Genomic DNA, 19,646 nt, shown 5'->3' with positions numbered 1-19,646 from the left:
TATAAGGACAGAAAAGAAATAATCTAAATTAGGTAAATACAAAACATATTACACTGTGTCATCAAGATGTCGAATCAGTGTGTGAAGAACCAAGAATATCTTCACTACTTCCATAGGAATTTAGAGGCTAAGTAGCAGCCAGATGCTGCTAGTGAAGTGCACTTGATTAATTGATCATCAGCAAGTGTGAGCATGTCTATAAAAGCAGAAGTTTTGGCAGTTTGCTGGAGCATTGAGCTTTATGCCAAGGAGGGAAGAAATTAGCAATGATCCTAGTGAGGCAGTCTACTACCCATCAATCTGGGAAAGGTTAAATGGGCATTTCCAAGTATTAGAAAGTCCATCATTCATTAGAGGTTGCACTTTTTTAAGGACCAGATGATTTTTATTACATCCCAATAGGTAAAACTTTAGAATTAACTGTATTTTTACCATACCTGTTATATCATTTAGGCAAATAATGGTGCTAAAAGGTGTGAGATAAACAGTTTCCTAAAGCAACATGACTCTTAGAAAGAAACAGCCAGCAGACACAGGTACGATTAACAAATGCTATATTTCTTGAAAGATTTATTCAAACAAGACACATGGGCCAATGCAGTATGAGTGCCTATAGACATTGTAGTTTGGCAGTCAAAACTTTATTATATAGCATTTTGTATGCGTGAAAATTCTGTTCATATCCCTTCATCCCTAAAAAAACAAACATAAAAACAAAAAAATCTGGAGAAATTTGTCTTGAGTTACAGAGAGTGACGTCAGATTGCCCAGTCTGCTTTTATATATCTATAAAAAGCCCTTATGTAAGCTGAGTAGTCAACGAATTTCACAGCAGACAAATGGTATAGGATACATATAAACACAAGTATTACATAGCAATCCAAGGCAGCCTATTGCTGCCTATTACAAATTATTATGAGACGACGCATTACTTTTTTTTTTGTCTTTTTCTTCTTTTTTTTTTTTTGGCAGATGCAAAAGCTGTACAAGAAACTGCCGAGTCTTCCTTTCACTTTCAGCGAATGCGTTGGCAAAGCACTTGGATACAATGCAATATCATTTAACATTAAATATATGAGTGCATGTATACCGTACAAGCTTCAAACACATGGCATATAATGTAATTCATCTGCTTGACGTTACATTGTATGGCATGTGCTAGGTGATTGCGAGGGGCAGGGGCAAAGGGGTGCGGCCATGAAATCTGGAAGCACTTCAAAATTTTTCCGTTGGTCAATTATTGAAAAACACCGTACAAAAACGGACAGAAAACAAAGAAACAATCGAACCATACAACATAATCTATATATTGCTCGGGATCTTGGAGCCCAAGTATGTCTACCAGGTTGCATTCAGATAACCTGCCGTAGAATACTTGATGATTCTTTTATAGAGAGGAAGTTTTACAACCAACAGTCAGTTAGCTCTGACTTGAGCGAGCAATGCCACAGTCTGTCGTAATCAGGAGAGATTGAGTATATTCACTCTAAGCTGATGATCCAAAGCAGTCCCAGCATTCTCACCGTTTTGGATGTTCAAGCATCAGTTAGGTGTACTCAGTTTCTCCTGATTCAAGGCTTTTGGTCCTGCTTCATATCACAAAGTTGGAGACTTTGTGTTTAGGATATAAGTAGCGTTATACCTCTGTGGCTCTTGTGTCTTGTTTCAGGTGTGTGTGGATGTTGGTAGATGTATGTTTCTGTTGTCCACAACAGAGGCAAAATTGTAGCTCATCAGAGGATCTTTCAGTCTAGTTAAGTCATTTGCTTGAAGGGAGTCATTAAGGTCCATCCAGCATTGATGTAAAAACCCATCCTTCACTGCTTGCTGTCCATCAGGAAATTAACACTGAAAGGTGCCATTGTTTTCCAGTACATCAGCAAGATTGCAGCTGTGATGCGGATCTCACAAAATGAACAATTCAAGAAGCAGCCGTTCACAGCGCTCGCTGTCAGCCAATCTCCGCGAGACATGACAGCTAACAAAATCCAAGCAAAGCTTTCAAGTTGCCAGTCTCTTTCACTTTGCTGGTAGCCTGTCCTCAGGCTTTGCTTGTCCTGAAGGACTAACTCTGTTCCTTAATTGCAAATCCTGGAGCCTGTGTTGGCATTCTGTTCAACCTCCGTGTTGTTGGGTAGCACAAGCTTCACGCCCTCTGAGGTCAGCCAGTGAGTACAAGGTCCAGTTCCTGATTTTGTTGTTGTGCAAATCAGAGTAAACACCATCTTCAACTCCCAGCTACAGTCACAAAGCGTTTTTGATAGCTGGTTGCTTGAATGCACAGAGATAAGACCCAGAATGAATGTTTTTAGACCACCCAGACAAGTCAGAATGAAAAACAACCGTCGCGATATCGGCTGTGTCCGTACAGCCACATTTCTCTTTTCTCATCTCATTGCCTTCATTTTTTGTCTCAAGCCCTCTGCACAGCTCATTCTTTCACTCAGCTCTGCGTCCTTTTTGACACTCGTGCCCTTATTAGCACCCATCCTTAAACTCTGAGGAGGGCTCCAAATAGGCAAACAGAAAGAGAGAGATAAGGATAGGGCGAAGGAGGTTTAGCGCTTATTGCTTCACTGATGCATATTGCTTGTTTACTCGCTGTCATTCCTTATTTGTTCTCAACCTCTTATGCATTCCGACTGATTAGGGAGAGAGCCCACAGAACGGTTTGGTAGGGATTTTAGAGGCCAGAAAGCTTTTCATATGAAGTGACCCACTAAAAAATGTGGCACCTCGAGAAAATAAAAGTCAACGAGATGGTGAAGCCACGCAAGAGAAGCTGCGGCACTGTGGTGCACTGAATACTGTGCAGCACTGGCGAAAGCATAAGCACAGATGTGTTTGATGCATATTCACAGCATGCATATCCCATTGATGCTTTTGTATTCATGATCCCCATTCTCTGCTGATCCCCTATTACAAAAGCATGCCAGCATCCCCTAGCACCACTCCAACAGCTTGCCTAACAGGTTTTTCACATCTTGGAGAGGTAAAGTGGAGAAGCCATTGCAGCATTACAAGCGAGCATTATACTGCTACTTGATTCTCGCTCGTTAAAGTTTTACCCTGCTGCTCATTTTATTTGCTTGTGTACATTCACAGCTCCAATAAAATTGAGATGCAAATTGGGGAATTTGGCTGACTGACATTTCTGCTGGCAAGTAAAACAAACAAACAAAATCTTCTCAAAAATTTAAATCTGTCTTACATAAAATCCACTTTACTTCTTTAAGCTTGGCATCAGCAAATCTCCAGATATGAATAATATATTGCAAAGCATTTGGTCATTGATGCCACAGCTTGCGTTTGTGGTTGCTAGCTTGTGCATGTGCGTATGAATGTAATCGTTTTTGTGTGAGTGCTTGTGCAGTGTGGTGTAGTGAGAATGAATCTGGAGCCTGCCATGCTTTGACTGGCTCTGTCATTAATTATAGTTTTCTCCTTGTACATGCTCAAACTCACTATGAAGACCCAGTGAGGCTATCACGGTTTACAACAGCTTGGAGCAGTGGGTTTCAAACATCAGGGAGAGTGCTTCGTACCCACTGCTCAACCCTTCCTGGATATGGATGCACAAAGGGAGGTCGGGCAGTAGAAGAAAGTCTGCTAGGACACTACAAGTAAGAGAAAGCAAGTGAGATACAGAGTGAAAGAAGAGAGATAGATGGAGAGACAGAAAGGGAGGGAAAGAGAGAAAAAGTGCCAAATAATGTGCGACTCTGTTAAGCAGTGCTGTTTGATGAGGTTCCACCACCTGCCGGATGCGGTGTAGCATGAGCCAGGCATATGCACTGCGGAATAGCTGGTGTCCCAGTGATAACAAATGAAGGTGAATTCAATCAGTGAGTCAGACTGGCTGTTGGATTGGTCTATATTGAGGAGGAGGAATTGGAAATAAGTGGTGCGACAGTAAGGGATTCTGAAGGCTGAAAGCATTATTGCATTTTTTTTTATACTTAAGCTATCAAAAAACTGCTATTTGGCAAACTACTCAAGAAATTCTACTTTAACAAACAGTATTTCTAGTTACTCCTCTGGAATAGAAATTAGGTAAAGGTACAAAAGGTGTCTTATATGGTTGGAACTTTTAACATTGGCAAATTTCCATTATTTCCTTGTGTTTAGCTATTGTGCCTGTAAGGGTCATGCCAAATTTATGCTAGCTGACATTGTTGCAAGAATTTGGTGAAAATCTTCATAAAGGTTTTTCTAAGATTAACTAAAAGTGAAAATAAGAGTTGATGGCTAACTACACTCATGATAAAGCTGATAAATAACATTTGTTTTGTTTAATGTATTATTTTTTTTTAAATGCTATTATTCGTGGCTAGCAAGCTAGCTAAGAAGACACAACCTATAAATAAGACAAATTAACAATTAGCTGGTGCAGAACTCCTGTGTTCACCAAACATAGAGAGACAGCAAACCAAATTGAAACAAAAAGGGATTTTTTCTAAGTTGAAAAGATATAATTTATTTATTAAAATGTAGAATGAGCATCGATGGGTTGTTTACGTTACCACATATGATTATCAGTGGGCATTAATTTCTACTTTTACTTTTAGCCCTTGGTATAAATCGAGACCTGGCCAGTTTTTTATGTCAGTATTCAACAGTTTGAAGCGTTATCTCCCAGAAATCCAATGATTTACGCTGCTGTGTATGCACGTGGAAGCAGTTATTAACTTATAGTGTTTGAGCACTTCGTTAAGAGGAAGTGAAGTAAACTGCAGTGTACCATGTACAATTGGTTTCAGCCTTTCAGATTATGTTAGTTTTGCATAAATATCTCCATGCATCAAACAGCAGGGAAAAAGGTTCCTGAATGCATCACATCACTCTCTTCCTACATCCAGAGTTATGTTAATCATTAGTGTCTAATTATGAAAATGTATCTTTGCAAATGTATGGCACCAAAAATAACAAAGCGGATTTCTGGGGTCAGAGAAAATCCATGTCTGTACTAATGTGCAGGATTAGCTGACTTTTCTGTGATGCATTTGTGAAATGGAAAGAATTCACTGACTTTGCAATGACATTTCTGGATGATCCCTTTGCCCTTTTTCTAGGTATTGTAACACATCCTCGGCTTCATGTAGAGGTAAAAATATCCACTACGTCACAAGAGACTGTGACTGAAATTTGCTGTTCAACATGCTGCCACAAATAACTAAAGGGCCGGCTTGTTCATTTGCCCAGTTTTTCGGATGGAGGTGGGGTTTTCTGTGGTCTCTTGACACTGCTGGGAACCTTCTATAATTTTTGACAAGTGTGTAGTATGTGCATGTGTATGCATGCCTCATTTTTTCTTATCTTTCTCATCTCACTTGCGCCTGGAATGAGATGAATCCCTCCCACACTATCCTGCCCTCCACTCTAGTATGAATTGCGAGGCTGATATCTCATTCTTTGGAGGGCTGGAGGGCAATGAGTGCTGACAACACAATGGCATTGTGTCTACTGATGGGAAGCTAGAGTCTTGGGGGACACTCTCCTGACAGTGTCAGAGTCTGGGCTAGTTTGAGGGGTAAAGCGTGTATGAGTTGAATTTGAACATTTGTACATAGTGGAAGGGCACTCGGCACCTGAGCAAAATGTCACCGAGGTACAAGGGGCTTGAGAGGAGACGGAGGAGAGAGCTGTGCCAACTGCCACTCAATTATTTAGAGGCGCTGCTGGGTTCAAAGAGTCAAAGCAAATAATCCACTAATCCACCACCTTCACAGCTTATCTGCAACTTATCTGTTTTGCTCTAGTGGTCGTAAAAGTACACAAATATCACTCACATTATTGTTATTCTTGGTAACAATGACAAGGAAAATGCAGAGTTAAAAAAATTCCAGATACGATATTTGCTTGCTCCAGCACACCATTATAACTGAGGATATAAAAGATATTAGAACATTTCCCCTCAACTGCTCCGTTTTTGTCTTCTGTCTGTTCATCAATCCTGCCCCATGTTCACACAGTGACCTCTGTTTTGCTGTTAGTGGCCAGTCCCTTGTGCTTGGGGTGCATATGAGGCGAATGGCCGTAACCCAACGGCTGTGAGAAGAGCTCGGGCAGCGTTTCAATGCTGAACTGCCTCTTGTTGGAGTAGGCCTGGCGCCTGCTGTTCTGTTGGTGTAGTGTCTGGTGCTGCTGCTGTTGGATAGGGTGATGCTGTTGCCCACCAAGGCCCATGTGGGAGGCTGCCGGGTGCTGAATGTGGCTCTTACTTGGGTCCCAAGCTTTGAAGGCTGAGCTGGAGGTGAGTGGGTGAGTGTTGGTCTTGGAGATCTTAGGTTTGGGGATCTGGGAGGCGTTGATGGTAATGGCTAAAGGTGCATGGACATCTGGTGGTGGGAGGAAGGGCTTGTCCTTGGGGTGGAAGTTGATAGGCTGGAAGGTGGGAGGAGACTGGCGGTGGGTGTAGTCTACCATTGGGTAGCTCTTGTAGTAGTCTCTTGGAGTTGTGTCTAGATGAAAATGACAGAACAAGACAAAGAGGTGGTTATATTTTGATATTATATAATTACAATATTACCATAATCAGTTCTATTCGGTCTTTAAGTGATGACATAATCCTGCTTCTGGGCCCAACCAACTCTGCGTTTAATAAGGCTGTTGTGTTTTTAACATGTTTTAATGCTTTGTATTTTGTTCTATTTAATCTCAACAAGCCCCTAAAACAGTCATCACTGTCGGCCTCTCTTGGCTTTTATTACTGCTATTCATTTTAAAGCTCAGTTTTTAAAACCTTATGATGTAACTACAGCCCAACCCATGCCAGCAGTATATTAATGGCTAACCTCGTATTGTGGATGGATTATCTCAGTTGTTCTCCTGACTGAAGTTCGGTCCGTTTAGAGTATCCTGCCATGTGACTGCATTTGTCCCTAACCATTGGGAACCCCCAACTTTTGTCCAGTGGAAAAAGTTAGCATTCGTCCTCCAGCTTCACTGTGTTTATGTTATGCTAACATAGCTGTGTTGCTAGCGATCACGTAGCACATCATTATATACCAGCTAGCCAAATTTCAGTAATCCTACAAAACGTCACTGCTATTTAGTTTTCTATCTTCATTTATGTCAGAAGTGTGATAGCAGAGCTGTATGTCTTAATTTTTTTTCTGAAATCCCTCAGTCAGAACATGGTATATCATGTTTAGGTGGAAACTAGCGAGCTGATTTCCTGCTAACTTCTAACTCTGTTAAATTTAACAAATTCTGTTTTCATGGATGCCTGGATGTTAAACTTAATTGTTACACCTGGTAGACAAGCCACCTTTTATTACAGATGAAAGAATTTAGACAGTTCTTCAACTCTCAGTGATGCCGCAGTGATTGTTTGACTTTGGGACCTGCAGCGGAGTTTGGGCCTAGACATGGCTAATGACGTCAGACTTAAAGACCGGATAGTGTTGTACTATCCTAAACATTTGTATCAGGCTGTCCAATTGATCAGTAACAGCAACAAAAGTAAATCAAAGACCGATAAATTCATTATTGATCTATACTGTTTACAAGGCGCTTTATTACAGTCACTTCACTATATGCAAGAGTGAACATGGACATATGGAAATGATAAAATTAACCCTGATTGTCATCAAGTTTCTCTTTAGATTCTTTGCAAGGGGATCATCACTATGTAACTGTGCCCATGTAACAGCATATAATTTTCCAGTAAATATAGTGATTATACATGTGTGGATATAGATGATTCAAAGTTGGTCCTAACAATCAACTTTATACATCTTTTGATTTTAATTGTCAAATTGTCAAACTGTTTTTGGTTTGATATATGAATGTGGACCCCCACCACCACCACCAGACCACCACCCACCCCATATATTTTTATATTTTGAGCATTCAAATATTTATTCATTTTTTGCCATTTGTTTTAAAGAAGGTATATGATTTGTAATGTCAGAGAATATCTTTTTATTATCAGTCACCAAATTCCAGATAAATTAACAGGTAAGCCAATAAAAAGAGAGAATTTGTGAGCATTTGTATGATTGCTATTTGCTCTTTGATCCGTGTGCCCGCTGACCATAGATGTAAGGCAGAAGAGACAAATAAAAATACAAGCAACAAACTATGGGGAAAAAGTGGCATGAGCGAGTCCCGAGCAAAAGGAGTGATTTGTAAGGAATAAAAATAGACCGGGTTCAGCACGTCGAGTCAGATTAGTGTGAGCTCTCTGAGTGGAACTCGACTCTGCTGTTTGGTCATCACCACCACCCCCAACACCACCACCACCACCACCACCACTTCCCTCATACATGCTCTGCCCTAAAGACACTTACAACCTTGTTTGCTTGGCCCTATTTTATCGGTCCCTTTTCCTGGAGAGAAAAAATATTTGAAAAATATTCTGCTGTATGATTTTTATGATTTTTTCTTGCCCCTTCACCTTTTCTGACTTCATTGCTCTAAATCAGCCTGTCTCTTAAATTTACATTTCTTTTCCTAGTGACGTAACATCATGCTTTCAGCCCCTGTTGTACCAAGTTAGTCTTGTGCATCTGTTTTTCTCGTTATCCTGTTCCAAAAAGAAACTGGATAATGTCAACAGTCCAGTCAGAGCATGTGTGACGAGTTGAATTTGACAGTGGATGGCTGTGTGTGGGCGTTTGTGGCTGCAGACCCCAAATTTATTGATTTATTTACTGTATGAAGAGTTTAGCCAAGGGCCACTTTTCTGCTCCATAGCTAAATCTGTCAATTTCAATAATATATTCTAGCCAAGATGACTAAAACCATTTCCTTATGTTTGCCTTTCCAGAAAAACACCTAGAGGGCGAGTCTCACATTCACACATGTCAGGAAGCTGTCCAGCACTATCACAGTGCTGTAATTGCTTATTGAACCCTTTTGTGCGTCCATTGTGCAACTCTAGGGTACTTCAACAGCAGCTGTTGGCGACGGAGACAGAGTTACAGGAAATTATCTACTCCCTCAGAAAAATTCTCCATGCTGGCTCAAGGATTTAAACAGGTTCTAGCATTTCTCAGTGCACCATCAAGTATTCCAACAGCACTACAGCCATTTTCAGTCTGTTAATTCTGTAGAGGCACAGAAAATACTTCAGGAACAAGAAATGAGTAAAGGACAGGCACTGGGGGCTATTTATAACAAATGATTAGCAGAAGATTTCTGCTTTTATTTAACTTTGGCGCGATACAGATGAGGATTAGTCTGCATTTCTGTGTCTCTGTCGGCAAATATGCACAAGTGTGAATTGTATGTGTGGATTCACACACTTAGCTCAATAATTTGTTGGACCAAGAAAACTTTTCTCTAGTTTTGCCTCTGCAAACCACCAGGGCATTTTAAATAAGTCAAGTATTTGATTGAAGTGAAGACTTTCAGCTTTAATTCAGAAGATTTTAAACAAAATGTTGCAGTTAACTCTTTAGGAACTGGAGCCACTTTTATACACATTTCCAGAGGTTCCCCTGAGATGCTCTGCCAGACCTCTACTAAAGTCACCTTCAGTTGCTGCCTGTTTGGTTTGTCTGTATTCAATTTCATAATTAATTAAAGCTGCAAGGAGCCACGAGAGGGCCCTTTTTCTCTGGTGCGGTCCAGCCTCGCTGAACATCTCCTATGCCCACTATTTGGGAATTGAGTATCGCAGTTAACTGTATGTCACACTGATGTATGTCATGTGTGGAACAACCTATTAAACTTTCATCTAGATTGGATGATGATTATAGCCTACTGAATATTTCCTCCTTCCACTAGGTGGCGTTCTAACTATTGCTGACTAAGGCATGTTAACCTGTTCAGGTCCAGACTTTGATCATGTCTGTGAAGTCTGGTAGAGTATGAACAGTTTCCTGCTTCATGGCGAATGATTGATTATGGCTTTCCTGGACAAATTTGAGGTTGTTGCCGCCTTGAAACAGCATCTCAAAGTGTCACATGACATTTCCTGTTCCCACTAGGTGGCACTGTGGCCATTGTCAAATATTGCAGTTAAAGAGAAGTGTGGTCCAGACTGGACCATGTATGTGTTAATAAGAACAAGTAAAAAAATTTTGGCGAATGACCAAAATTTACTCTGGTGCCACGGCCACGCCCTTTGACGAAACTTCTGGTGCTTCTATCAGCAGTCATATCTTCAATAAACGCTAGTGATGCGGTTCCACTGGCAGCCATACATACCCATGCCATAACACTACCTCCACCATGGTAGACAGATGATGTGATTGGATAATTAGCCGTTTCTCTCCTTATCCAGACTTTTCCCTCATCATTCATTTTGGTTTCACCTGTCCAAAGAAAATTATTCCAGGACTATGCAGGCTCTTTTAGATGGTTTGTTTTTTGGCAAAGTCTAACCTTGCCTTCCTGTTTGAATGTAACCAGTTATAAACCCTCTGTATTTACATTAACGAGGGCGTCTCTTGATTGTAGATTTTAAAAATGACACGCCTCCTTGAATACTCCATTTCTTGATTCTTGATTATAATCACAGTATCCCTGCCCTTGGTATAAAACACTTCAGCATGAGGCTAGCAGAATTTGACAGATACACTGATTCAAATGTTGCACACAAAGGGGAAAATACTGGGACACAATGAATTAAACACACCCTTGCTTCTCACAACAACTGCTGTTACTGTCCATTTGAGTGTTTCCACACATGTTGCCAGAAGAAGCACCTGACAGCAGGGTCCTCTGTGGCAGTATTACCCACCATCTTGTCCGTTCCACACACTCTCCATCTGCTCTCTCTCTCTTTCTCATCTGCTTGTTTCCCGTTCTCTGTTTCATTTATTCCACACTCTTCAACAACATAAGCTTTTGCTCTCTATCCAGTGGCAGCTTGAAGTGATGCCCATGGGCCCAATCTGGGCCACTGCATTATAACTGCATAAATTGGAGCCTCCAAATGATTTCAGTTTGACAATGTGCTGCATTTTGTGTGGTCTATTTCAATGTCGTTTCATTATGTTTACACAGTTATTTCTGCTTCATAAAGGGCTTATTAACATATTGACATTGTGGGAAGGAAAGATCCAAGATCCAGTTATTTCTAGACACACACACACATATTTCCACTATGCAATTCATAATTTTAAAGCTCATTTTAAAAGAACCCCACTAAGCACACATGCCAAAATAAAGGGATATTTCATCCTAAAGTCAGATGCATCTAGTTTTCCTCTAGATTGTGGTTCTATTTAGGGGTGGGTTTTTATAATCGATTTATCGATTAAAATCGATTCTGGCTTGGATAACATGAAATCGATTCATTAAAATCCTGAATCGATTTTTTTATATAAATTTATTTTGCCCGAAATGCCAGAATCTCTGGTGAAATCTCACAAAATTTCAACAACCACCAAACAGCTAAAACAGTAAATGATAGCAGGTGCACGGATTCTGCACAAAGACATGAACACACAGCGCGGACCCGCTGATCAGAATCAGTGAGATGTCGCCTTTCTCACCTGACGGCACGGACACGGTCGGGGCTGAAAGCCGACAGCTCGCTGATTCTGATCTGTTGGCGGGTCCGTGCTTTGTGTTCACGCCCTTTTTGCGCTGATTCTAAAGCTGTTAGTTTTATCTCTCTCCAAACAATATTGACCGAACCAGCAGCAAAAGAAGATCCAAACTACGCTTCACATAAACATCGTCATGAATTTCCTCTGACTTTTACTGTTTTGCTTCCACCACGATAAAATCACACTTCATGCATAGCTCTCTCTCTCTCTCTCTCTCTCTGTACTTCAAGAACAGTTTCCCGTCTAAAAATCTGTTTTCTGCATTATTCGCTTGCTTGTTACGCACAAGTCTACCGTTGTTTACAGCGCTGTCGGCCGCTGTTTTTTTTCCGTTTACAGACTTCTGAAAAGAAAACCTAATTTCTGCCGTTCAATACTGAACAAATTTAAACTTTTTAAAATTATGCAAAATGCAAAACGCTTAGCTGTGTCTCTAATAAAACTGCTGTAACGTCAGAGGTAACATTCATATGTTCATTAATGGTTTTCTTTGGTTTTTGATGTACTGGAGAATATTTTTATAAAATCCCAGGCCAGGAAAACCTTCATGTTTTTCTGTGTTTTATCTTCAGCTACTTTGACACAAAAGCATCTGCTGTGACGCTCACACCTTTGATAAAGTCTTGCGTGTGTCAGCTTCCTTTTTATAGATACAAGAATATGTAAATGTACTGATCTGAATTATAATATTTATGACTGTCAAAATTTCCCAGATTCAAATTGAATTGAATTGAATTGAATTGAATTGAATCGAATCGAATCGAATTGAATTGAATTGAATTGAATCGAATTTAATCGAATCGTGGATCGAATCGATTCGGGACCTTGTGAATCGGAATTGAATTGATTCTAGAAATCAGTGACGATACCCAGCCCTAGTTCTATTCATGAAAATAGAGAACTTTGCCTAGTTTTAGGAGATACAAGCTTTAGAGATGTCTTCTCTGTGATATAATAGAACTCAATTGTGTTTGCTTGTTGTTGGGCTACTGGAACAAGAAGGCATCGGTGGGCAAGAGACGAAAACAGGGCGTTGTTGGAATGCTACTACGCAAGTAACCCTGGCGGAAGGGGTTACATGAATAGGATGAGGGACCTATGGATTCTTCGATACCCAACATCCACAATGACGGCGAAACAACTAGTAGCTCAGTGTTCCAACATTCGAAAGAAGGGACTGCTCTCACAGCTAGAGATTGACGAGGTACAACATAAATGCTACGGCAAGGGGGAGCCAGGACGCCAGGTCAGGGGGGAGATATCACCCGAGATTGGGTACCAAGCCCCAAGTGCGATAGGAGAAGGATCGTTGAGTGCGAGAGGAACTGACCTGAAAGATAGGATCATGGCCAAACTTGAAACCTGGATCCCCCGTAGCCGGTTACCAAGATTACGTGAAGTACCCTCAGAAGGTCTGCTAGATGATGTTAATGCAGCACTACGGACAATACCTACAACTACGATTACCGACACTAACAAGCTGATCTACAATACGGCAGCAGTGATCAGTGAGATGCTTGGCTACAAGTTGAACAGCCACAAGGGGCACTACCCTCCATGGAGAAGGAGGCTAGAGGCTAAGATCAAGGTAGCACGGAGGGAGGTTAGCCAACTATCGGAGTTGCAGAAAGGCGCGATGAAGAAGGTGCCTAAGAAGTACAGGAAGCTGTCCATACCTGAGGCCTTGGAAACTGCCAAGCAACGACTCACAGCCTTGGCCAGCCGCTTGAGGAGGTACACCAGAGAGATAGAAGGCAGGAGAATAAACCAGCTGTTCTCCACGGAACCAGCCAAGGTGTACTCTCAGTGGCAGGGGAACAATATGAGAACAGCACCACCAAGGCTGGAGACGGAGCAATACTGGAAGAGCATATGGGAGAAGGATGCAACCCATAACGGCAATGCTCAGTGGCTAGTGGATCTGAGGGCAGACCACAGCGACCTCCCTGAACAGGGTCCAGTAATCATCACAGTGGCAGATATCCAAGAAAGGGTCTCCAGTATGAAGAGTTGGACAGCACCAGGCCCTGATATGGTTCACGCCTACTGGCTGAAGAAGCTGACTGCACTCCATGAGCGCCTGGCAGCACAAATGAACCAGCTGCTAGCTGACGATAGACACCCAGAATGGCTAACCGAAGGCCGGATAGTCCTGATCCTCAAGGACCCCCAGAAGGGGGTCCCGTCCAACTACCGACCAATAACCTGCCTCAGTACCACATGGAAGCTCCTGTCAGGCATCATAGCGGCTAAGATGAACAGGCACATGGGTCAATACATGAGCGGGGCACAGAAAGGGATTTGCAAGAATACTAGAGGCGCAAAACACCAGCTACTGGTAGACCGAGCAGTCAGCCGAGACTGCAAGACCAGACTGACCAACCTGTGCACTGCCTGGATTGATTACAAGAAGGCCTATGACTCAATGCCCCACAGCTGGATCCTGGAATGCCTAGAATTGTACAAGATCAACAGGACCCTAAGAGCCTTCAGCAGGAACTCAATGGGGATTTGGCGGACAACACTGGAGGCCAACTCCAAGCCCATAGCACAAATCACCATCAAGTGCGGGATCTACCAAGGAGATGCCCTGTCCCCACTGCTGTTCTGCATAGGCCTTAACCCCCTCAGTGCGATCATTGACAAGACTGGCTACGGATACCGACTACGGAATGGAGCAGTTGTCACCCACCTCCTGTACATGGATGACATCAAGCTGTATGCCAAGAACGAAACATCGATTCACTGATCCACACTACCAGGATATACAGCAATGACATCGGAATGTCGTTCGGACTGGAGAAGTGTAGTCGGATGGTAACAAAGAGAGGGAAGGTAGTCAGAACTGAGGGGATCAAACTACCAGAAGGCAACATTGCAGACATAGAGGACAGTTACAAGTACCTGGGGATCCCGCAGGCGAATGGGAACCATGAAGAGGCCGCTAGGAAAGCTGCAACCACCAAGTACCTGCAGAGGGTCAGGCAAGCCCTGAGGAGTCAGCTGAACGGTAAGAACAAGATCCGGGCCATCAACACCTACGCCCTGCCCGTGATCAGGTACCCTGCTGGGGTAATAGGCTGGCCAAAGGAGGAGATAGAAGCCACTGACATAAAGACAAGAAAGCTCCTTACCATGCATGGAGGGTTTCACCCCAAGTCCAGCATCCTGAGGCTGTACGCTAAGCGGAAGGAAGGAGGCTGGTGAGTGTCAGCACCACAGTCCAGGATGAGACAAGGAACATCCACGAATACATCACGAAGATGGCCCCAACTGACAGCGTGCTCAGTGAATACCTCAGGCAGCAGAAACCCAAGAAAGAGGAGGAAGGCGAGGAACCATCATGGAAGGACAGGCCCCTGCACGGTATGTACCACCGGCAGATAGCGGAGGTGGCTGATATCCAGAAATCCTACCAGTGGCTGGACAAAGCTGGACTGAAAGACAGCACGGAGGCACTAATCATGGCAGCACAGGAACAAGCACTGAGCACAAGATCCATAGAGGCTGGGGTCTATCACACCAGGCAAGACCCCAGGTGCAGGCTGTGTAAGGATGCCCCAGAGACAATCCAGCACATAACAGCAGGGCGCAAGATGCTGGCAGGCAAGGCATACATGGAACACCATAACCAAGTGGCCGGCATAGTGTACAGAAACATCTGTGCCGAGTATAACCTGGAATTCCCGAGGTCAAAATGGGAGATGCCCCCAAGGGTGATGGAGAATTACCGAGCTAAGATCCTGTGGGACTTCCAGATACAGACGGACAAAATGGTGGTGGCTAACCAACCGGACATAGTGGTGGTAGACAAACAGAAGAAGACGGCCGTAGTGATCGATGTAGTGGTTCCGAATGACAGCAACATCAGGAAGAAGGAACACGAGAAGCTGGAGAAATACCAAGGGCTCAGAGAAGAGCTCGAGAAGATGTGGAGGGTGAAGGTGATGGTGGTCCCCGTGGTAATCGGAGCACTAGGTGCGGTGACTCCCAAGCTAGGCGAGTGGCTCCAGCAGATCCCGGGAACAACATCAGAGATCTCTGTCCAGAAGAGCGCAGTCCTAGGACCAGCTAAGATACTGCGCAGGACCCTCAAGCTCCCAGGCCTCTGGTAGAGGACCCGAGCTTGAAGGATAAAGAAATTATATATATATATATAAACTCTGCAGTGCTGTCTTTATCCAGTAGAGAGGACCCCATAACACAATCAATCAACCATCAAACCAACCAAACGTATCTAAAACCTAAACCTAGAAATGTTATTGTGAGCATTTTTACATAGGGTGAGGTTTAGGATGGAGGTGTTTTGCTACCTGTAGCACAAACCTGTTGTCAAAGTCAGATGGATTATTCAGATAATTATTGTGTGGTATGGCTGGCAAGTGTAGTCGGATGGTAACAAAGAGAGGGAAGGTAGTCAGAACTGAGGGGATCAAACTACCAGAAGGCAACATTGCAGACATAGGCTGGCAAGTGTTGTAGGGTAAAAGAGACATGATGAAACTTCTCACCACAAGGTTTGTGAGGGTTATGATATCATATTACAATGCTGCTAAGTTGTCGGCTGCACATCCATGATGTTAATCTTCATTTCCAACACATTCCAAAGATGCTTTATTGGAATGAGATCTGGTGACTGTGGGGGCCATTTGAGTACAGAAAACTCAGTGTCCTGTTCAAGAAAACGGTTTGAGATTATTTGAACTTTGTGACATGGTGTGCTATCCTGCTGGAAGAAGATGGGTACACTGTCAACATAAAGGGATGGACATGGTCAGCAACAAATCATCTGTGGCATTTATACAAAGTTCAGTTAGTATTAAGAGGCCCAAAGCGTGCCAAGAAAATATCCCCCTTCAACATTAAACCACCACCACCCTGAACTGTTGACAGACGGCTGGATGGATTCGTGGTTTCATGTTTCTGCCCATCTAAGTGTTACAGCAAGAACAAAAATTCTGTTGTGCCCGTCCAAACTGTTGCCTCAGTTTCCTATTCTTTGCTTATGGACAGTAGAGCTTGCGGTCTTCTGCTGCTCTAGCCAATCTGCTTCATGGTTTGATGAGTTGCCTTGCATTAAATTAACTATTTAAAATCTCATATTTTTATAGTTTTTTTTTTAATGAATAACATCAAATGGAAATATCATGCGTGTCCCTTTTCACCATGTAAGTTACATTTCAGTTCACTGACAGAATTGGTAACTTCTGGCTCTCCAAAGCAGTGTTCTGTAGATTTTAAGGAATACTTTCCTTAAGAGTATTCAGCTTTTAATTATTTAACACCAGGAAAGTCCAGCAGAGCTGAGGTGGTAAAACTGAATAAGCTACAAGAAAGAAAGAAATCCCCCCTGCAGAACATCATAGCTCAGAAATTCCATTTGTTTTTAATCAGGAGGTTTCCTCTTTATAGAAAAATTGCTGAAGAAAATGTTAAAAACTAGATAGCTATGCTTTTTCTCATTAGTCTCTACAGGTTGTTCACTAATCGCTGCCTGTAGAGAAATTGCATCCTGAAGTGCAAAACGTAAAAAAAAAGAAAAAGCTAAACCAGAGCTGATTCATCTTCAAAGCCAGACTTTGAGATCCCTCCAGTTCATGTGTCTAAAAATTCACAAAACCTTTTTTTTTTCATTATTATTTACATTACGTATCCTGAAGCATATACTGAAAATTTCAACAACCACGAAGAGAAAAAAAAAATCCAAATTGTAATCTTATGCTGTTCTTCTCAGAAAGCAGATTTTCCTGTTTCCACCCTAGTTCTGCATTCACTGGATAATAAATTCATTCCAGTTTATACAAGTGTTGTAACTTGCATATCAAAACAAAATTCAGATTGACAGCATTTTGTCTGTACTCCCCTTTAAAACTGCAGGATTGTTAAAATGTAATTAAAAACGTCAGGCAGTCTTGGCCCGCAGTTTGGAGACCGAGTGGTTTGGCAAACAGTCCTTCACAGCCTCTTTGAGAAAATCCCTCCACCTTCTGTCTTGTGTTTTTTTTCCTTGCTGTAAACCTGACGCTCACTGGTCACTGACTTGGATTTAGCTCTGTCAGTCACACATAGGTTTGTAATTGTTTATATTTTCAGACTGCTTACTGAGGTTATTAATTCAAAACAAAAAAGTCCTTGCCTTCACACTCGATTCTGAGCGTCTCCTCTACATGTTCATCTGGTGTCTGTCCAATCGCGTTCTCCCTCTCTCACCTTTAGCATCTTTGTCCCGTGCTCTCACTGCCAGTCCACCCTTACTTCCTCCAGTACTTTAATTAAGTTATCAGAGCTGCTTGATCCTCAGTCCTGCTGCTACACCTGGCAATGGTTTGACGTCATAGAGTTTCCGGACCTCTTTGACATGTTTCACTCTTACACACAAATTTTAAAACCTAATTTTTTTCCCTTTTTTTTAACATCATCTTTTGTGTCTTGTTTTGCAGGAGAAATTTTAAAAAGCAAAAGTGAGGCTTTACCTGCTGCAGTAAGTCCTAGTGTGTTAATAAAGATTTCAAAGCAGCTTAGTTCAGATACATGCTGTTTCACCTGGCTGATGGTCAGCTGTCCCATCCAAATTGCTGGGTGTCCTAGCTATGACTTTGCCCACACAGGAAGGATTTCTGGACCCACTGGCTTGTTTATTGCACAGTAAGAGAAGTGATAAGCATGTGTGAAAAGATGATTGGTTTGAGTACATTTACTGCATAGCACTGTGCAAAAGTCTCGAGCTTGTATCTCAAGCCACTTTGTCACTAGCAGCAACAGAGGCTATAGTTCCCATTTCTTTGGTTGTATCTATGAAAAACACCAAAGATAACAGTTTGACAGGCAAAAATAAGTATCTATATACCAACAAGATGATACCCACACAGCTACAGGCAAAACATGGCAGATCTTGGCCTGGTGGCAGTGTGTCCTTAAAACAACTGAGGAAATTGGACCAGTGGAGAACAAAATAAATAGTTGCAAGTCTTAAAAAAAGTATCTACAGCAGATGGATTAGAAAGTCATGTGCTTAGGAAATAGGAAAAAAAATGAGCAAAGACCTGACACCAGACCTGAGAGATGGAGTTTACTGTTCACTGTAGCCTCATCAAAAATGATCTCAGTGGACGTGTGGCTGTCAAGAACCGATCCTTAAGGAAGGAAAACAGAGAAAAGCTATGGTATGCCAAATTACACAAGAACTGTCAGTGGTCAGAACATCAGTGTTAACAGGTCTGACGGGGTGACAAATCTAAATTTGAAATATTTGGTTCAAATCTTTGTCAGTACATCCAGAGGAGGCAGCGAGTGTCTAGAGCCATAAATAAAACACGGGGGAGGCTCTGTCGTGGTTTGGGGCTGCATCTCAGGCAGTCATGTTGGGGCGACAGAATGTGTAAACACAGAAAAGCACCATCAGATTTTAATCCACTATGCAATACCATCTGGAAAGCTTCTGATTGGCGTAGGCTTAACTTTTATCAGCAATGATCCCAAACACACTGCCAATGCAGTAAAAGCATACCTGGATAGAAAAACACACAATGTTACACTGTCAGTCATGGATTGGCCTCCCCAGAGCCCGGACCTCAACATCATTGAAGCAGTGTGGGATCATTTTGAAGAGAACAGAATAAAAAGGAGCCAAAATCCAAAGAAGAGCTTTGAATGTCCTTCAATAAGTCTGGAGAACTATTCCCGAAGACTACTTAAAGAAATGACAAGAAATAGAGAACTCTAAGAGAACAAGCTTCTGAAAGTGAAACAGCACAAGCTGATAGGATTGTTTTTTGTGCAGTGTGAAGAATGAAATAAGGAGGAAACAGTTAGCCTGGCTTTGTCCGAGTAAAACACAATCTGCTGACCAGCAGCTCTTAAGTTGAGCTTCGCTGAAAGACGTGAATCTCATTAGATTGTTGGCAAGAAAACAAAAAATCATATTTCCATATTTGTCAAATTATTCATTATGCGCCACATCCAGTGATTGTGGAGGAATGAATTGAAAAGAAACAAATTGCTTGAAATGTTCTGACACAATGTGATGATGAGAGCGTTATAACATATGCAAGTCTTTCACACACACAGTTTTCATATCTCACATGAATGTTGTCACAGAAACAGATTTATTTTTAAAGCAGATGTGCTCACAGGGCTTTT

At 42.1% G+C, this 19,646-nt stretch overlaps 1 protein-coding gene across 1 annotated transcript in view; it reads right to left on the bottom strand.

Moving 5' to 3' along the window:
* Positions 1 to 537: 537 nt before the first annotated feature.
* LOC134626016 (protein shisa-8) overlaps positions 538 to 19,646 on the bottom strand; it is a 119,287-nt gene continuing 100,178 nt past the window's right edge. The window contains exon 5 of the mRNA XM_063471469.1: positions 538 to 6,461. Coding sequence (XP_063327539.1) covers positions 5,965 to 6,461 — 497 coding nt within the window. The 3' untranslated portion in view covers positions 538 to 5,964. The remainder of the gene's footprint in view (positions 6,462 to 19,646) is intronic.

This window comes from Pelmatolapia mariae, linkage group LG4 (assembly GCF_036321145.2).
Source record: "Pelmatolapia mariae isolate MD_Pm_ZW linkage group LG4, Pm_UMD_F_2, whole genome shotgun sequence".
Lineage (NCBI taxonomy): Eukaryota > Metazoa > Chordata > Actinopteri > Cichliformes > Cichlidae > Pelmatolapia > Pelmatolapia mariae.
Note: the sequence above shows the minus strand (reverse complement) of the source record. Positions and strands in the feature narration are given on the sequence as shown.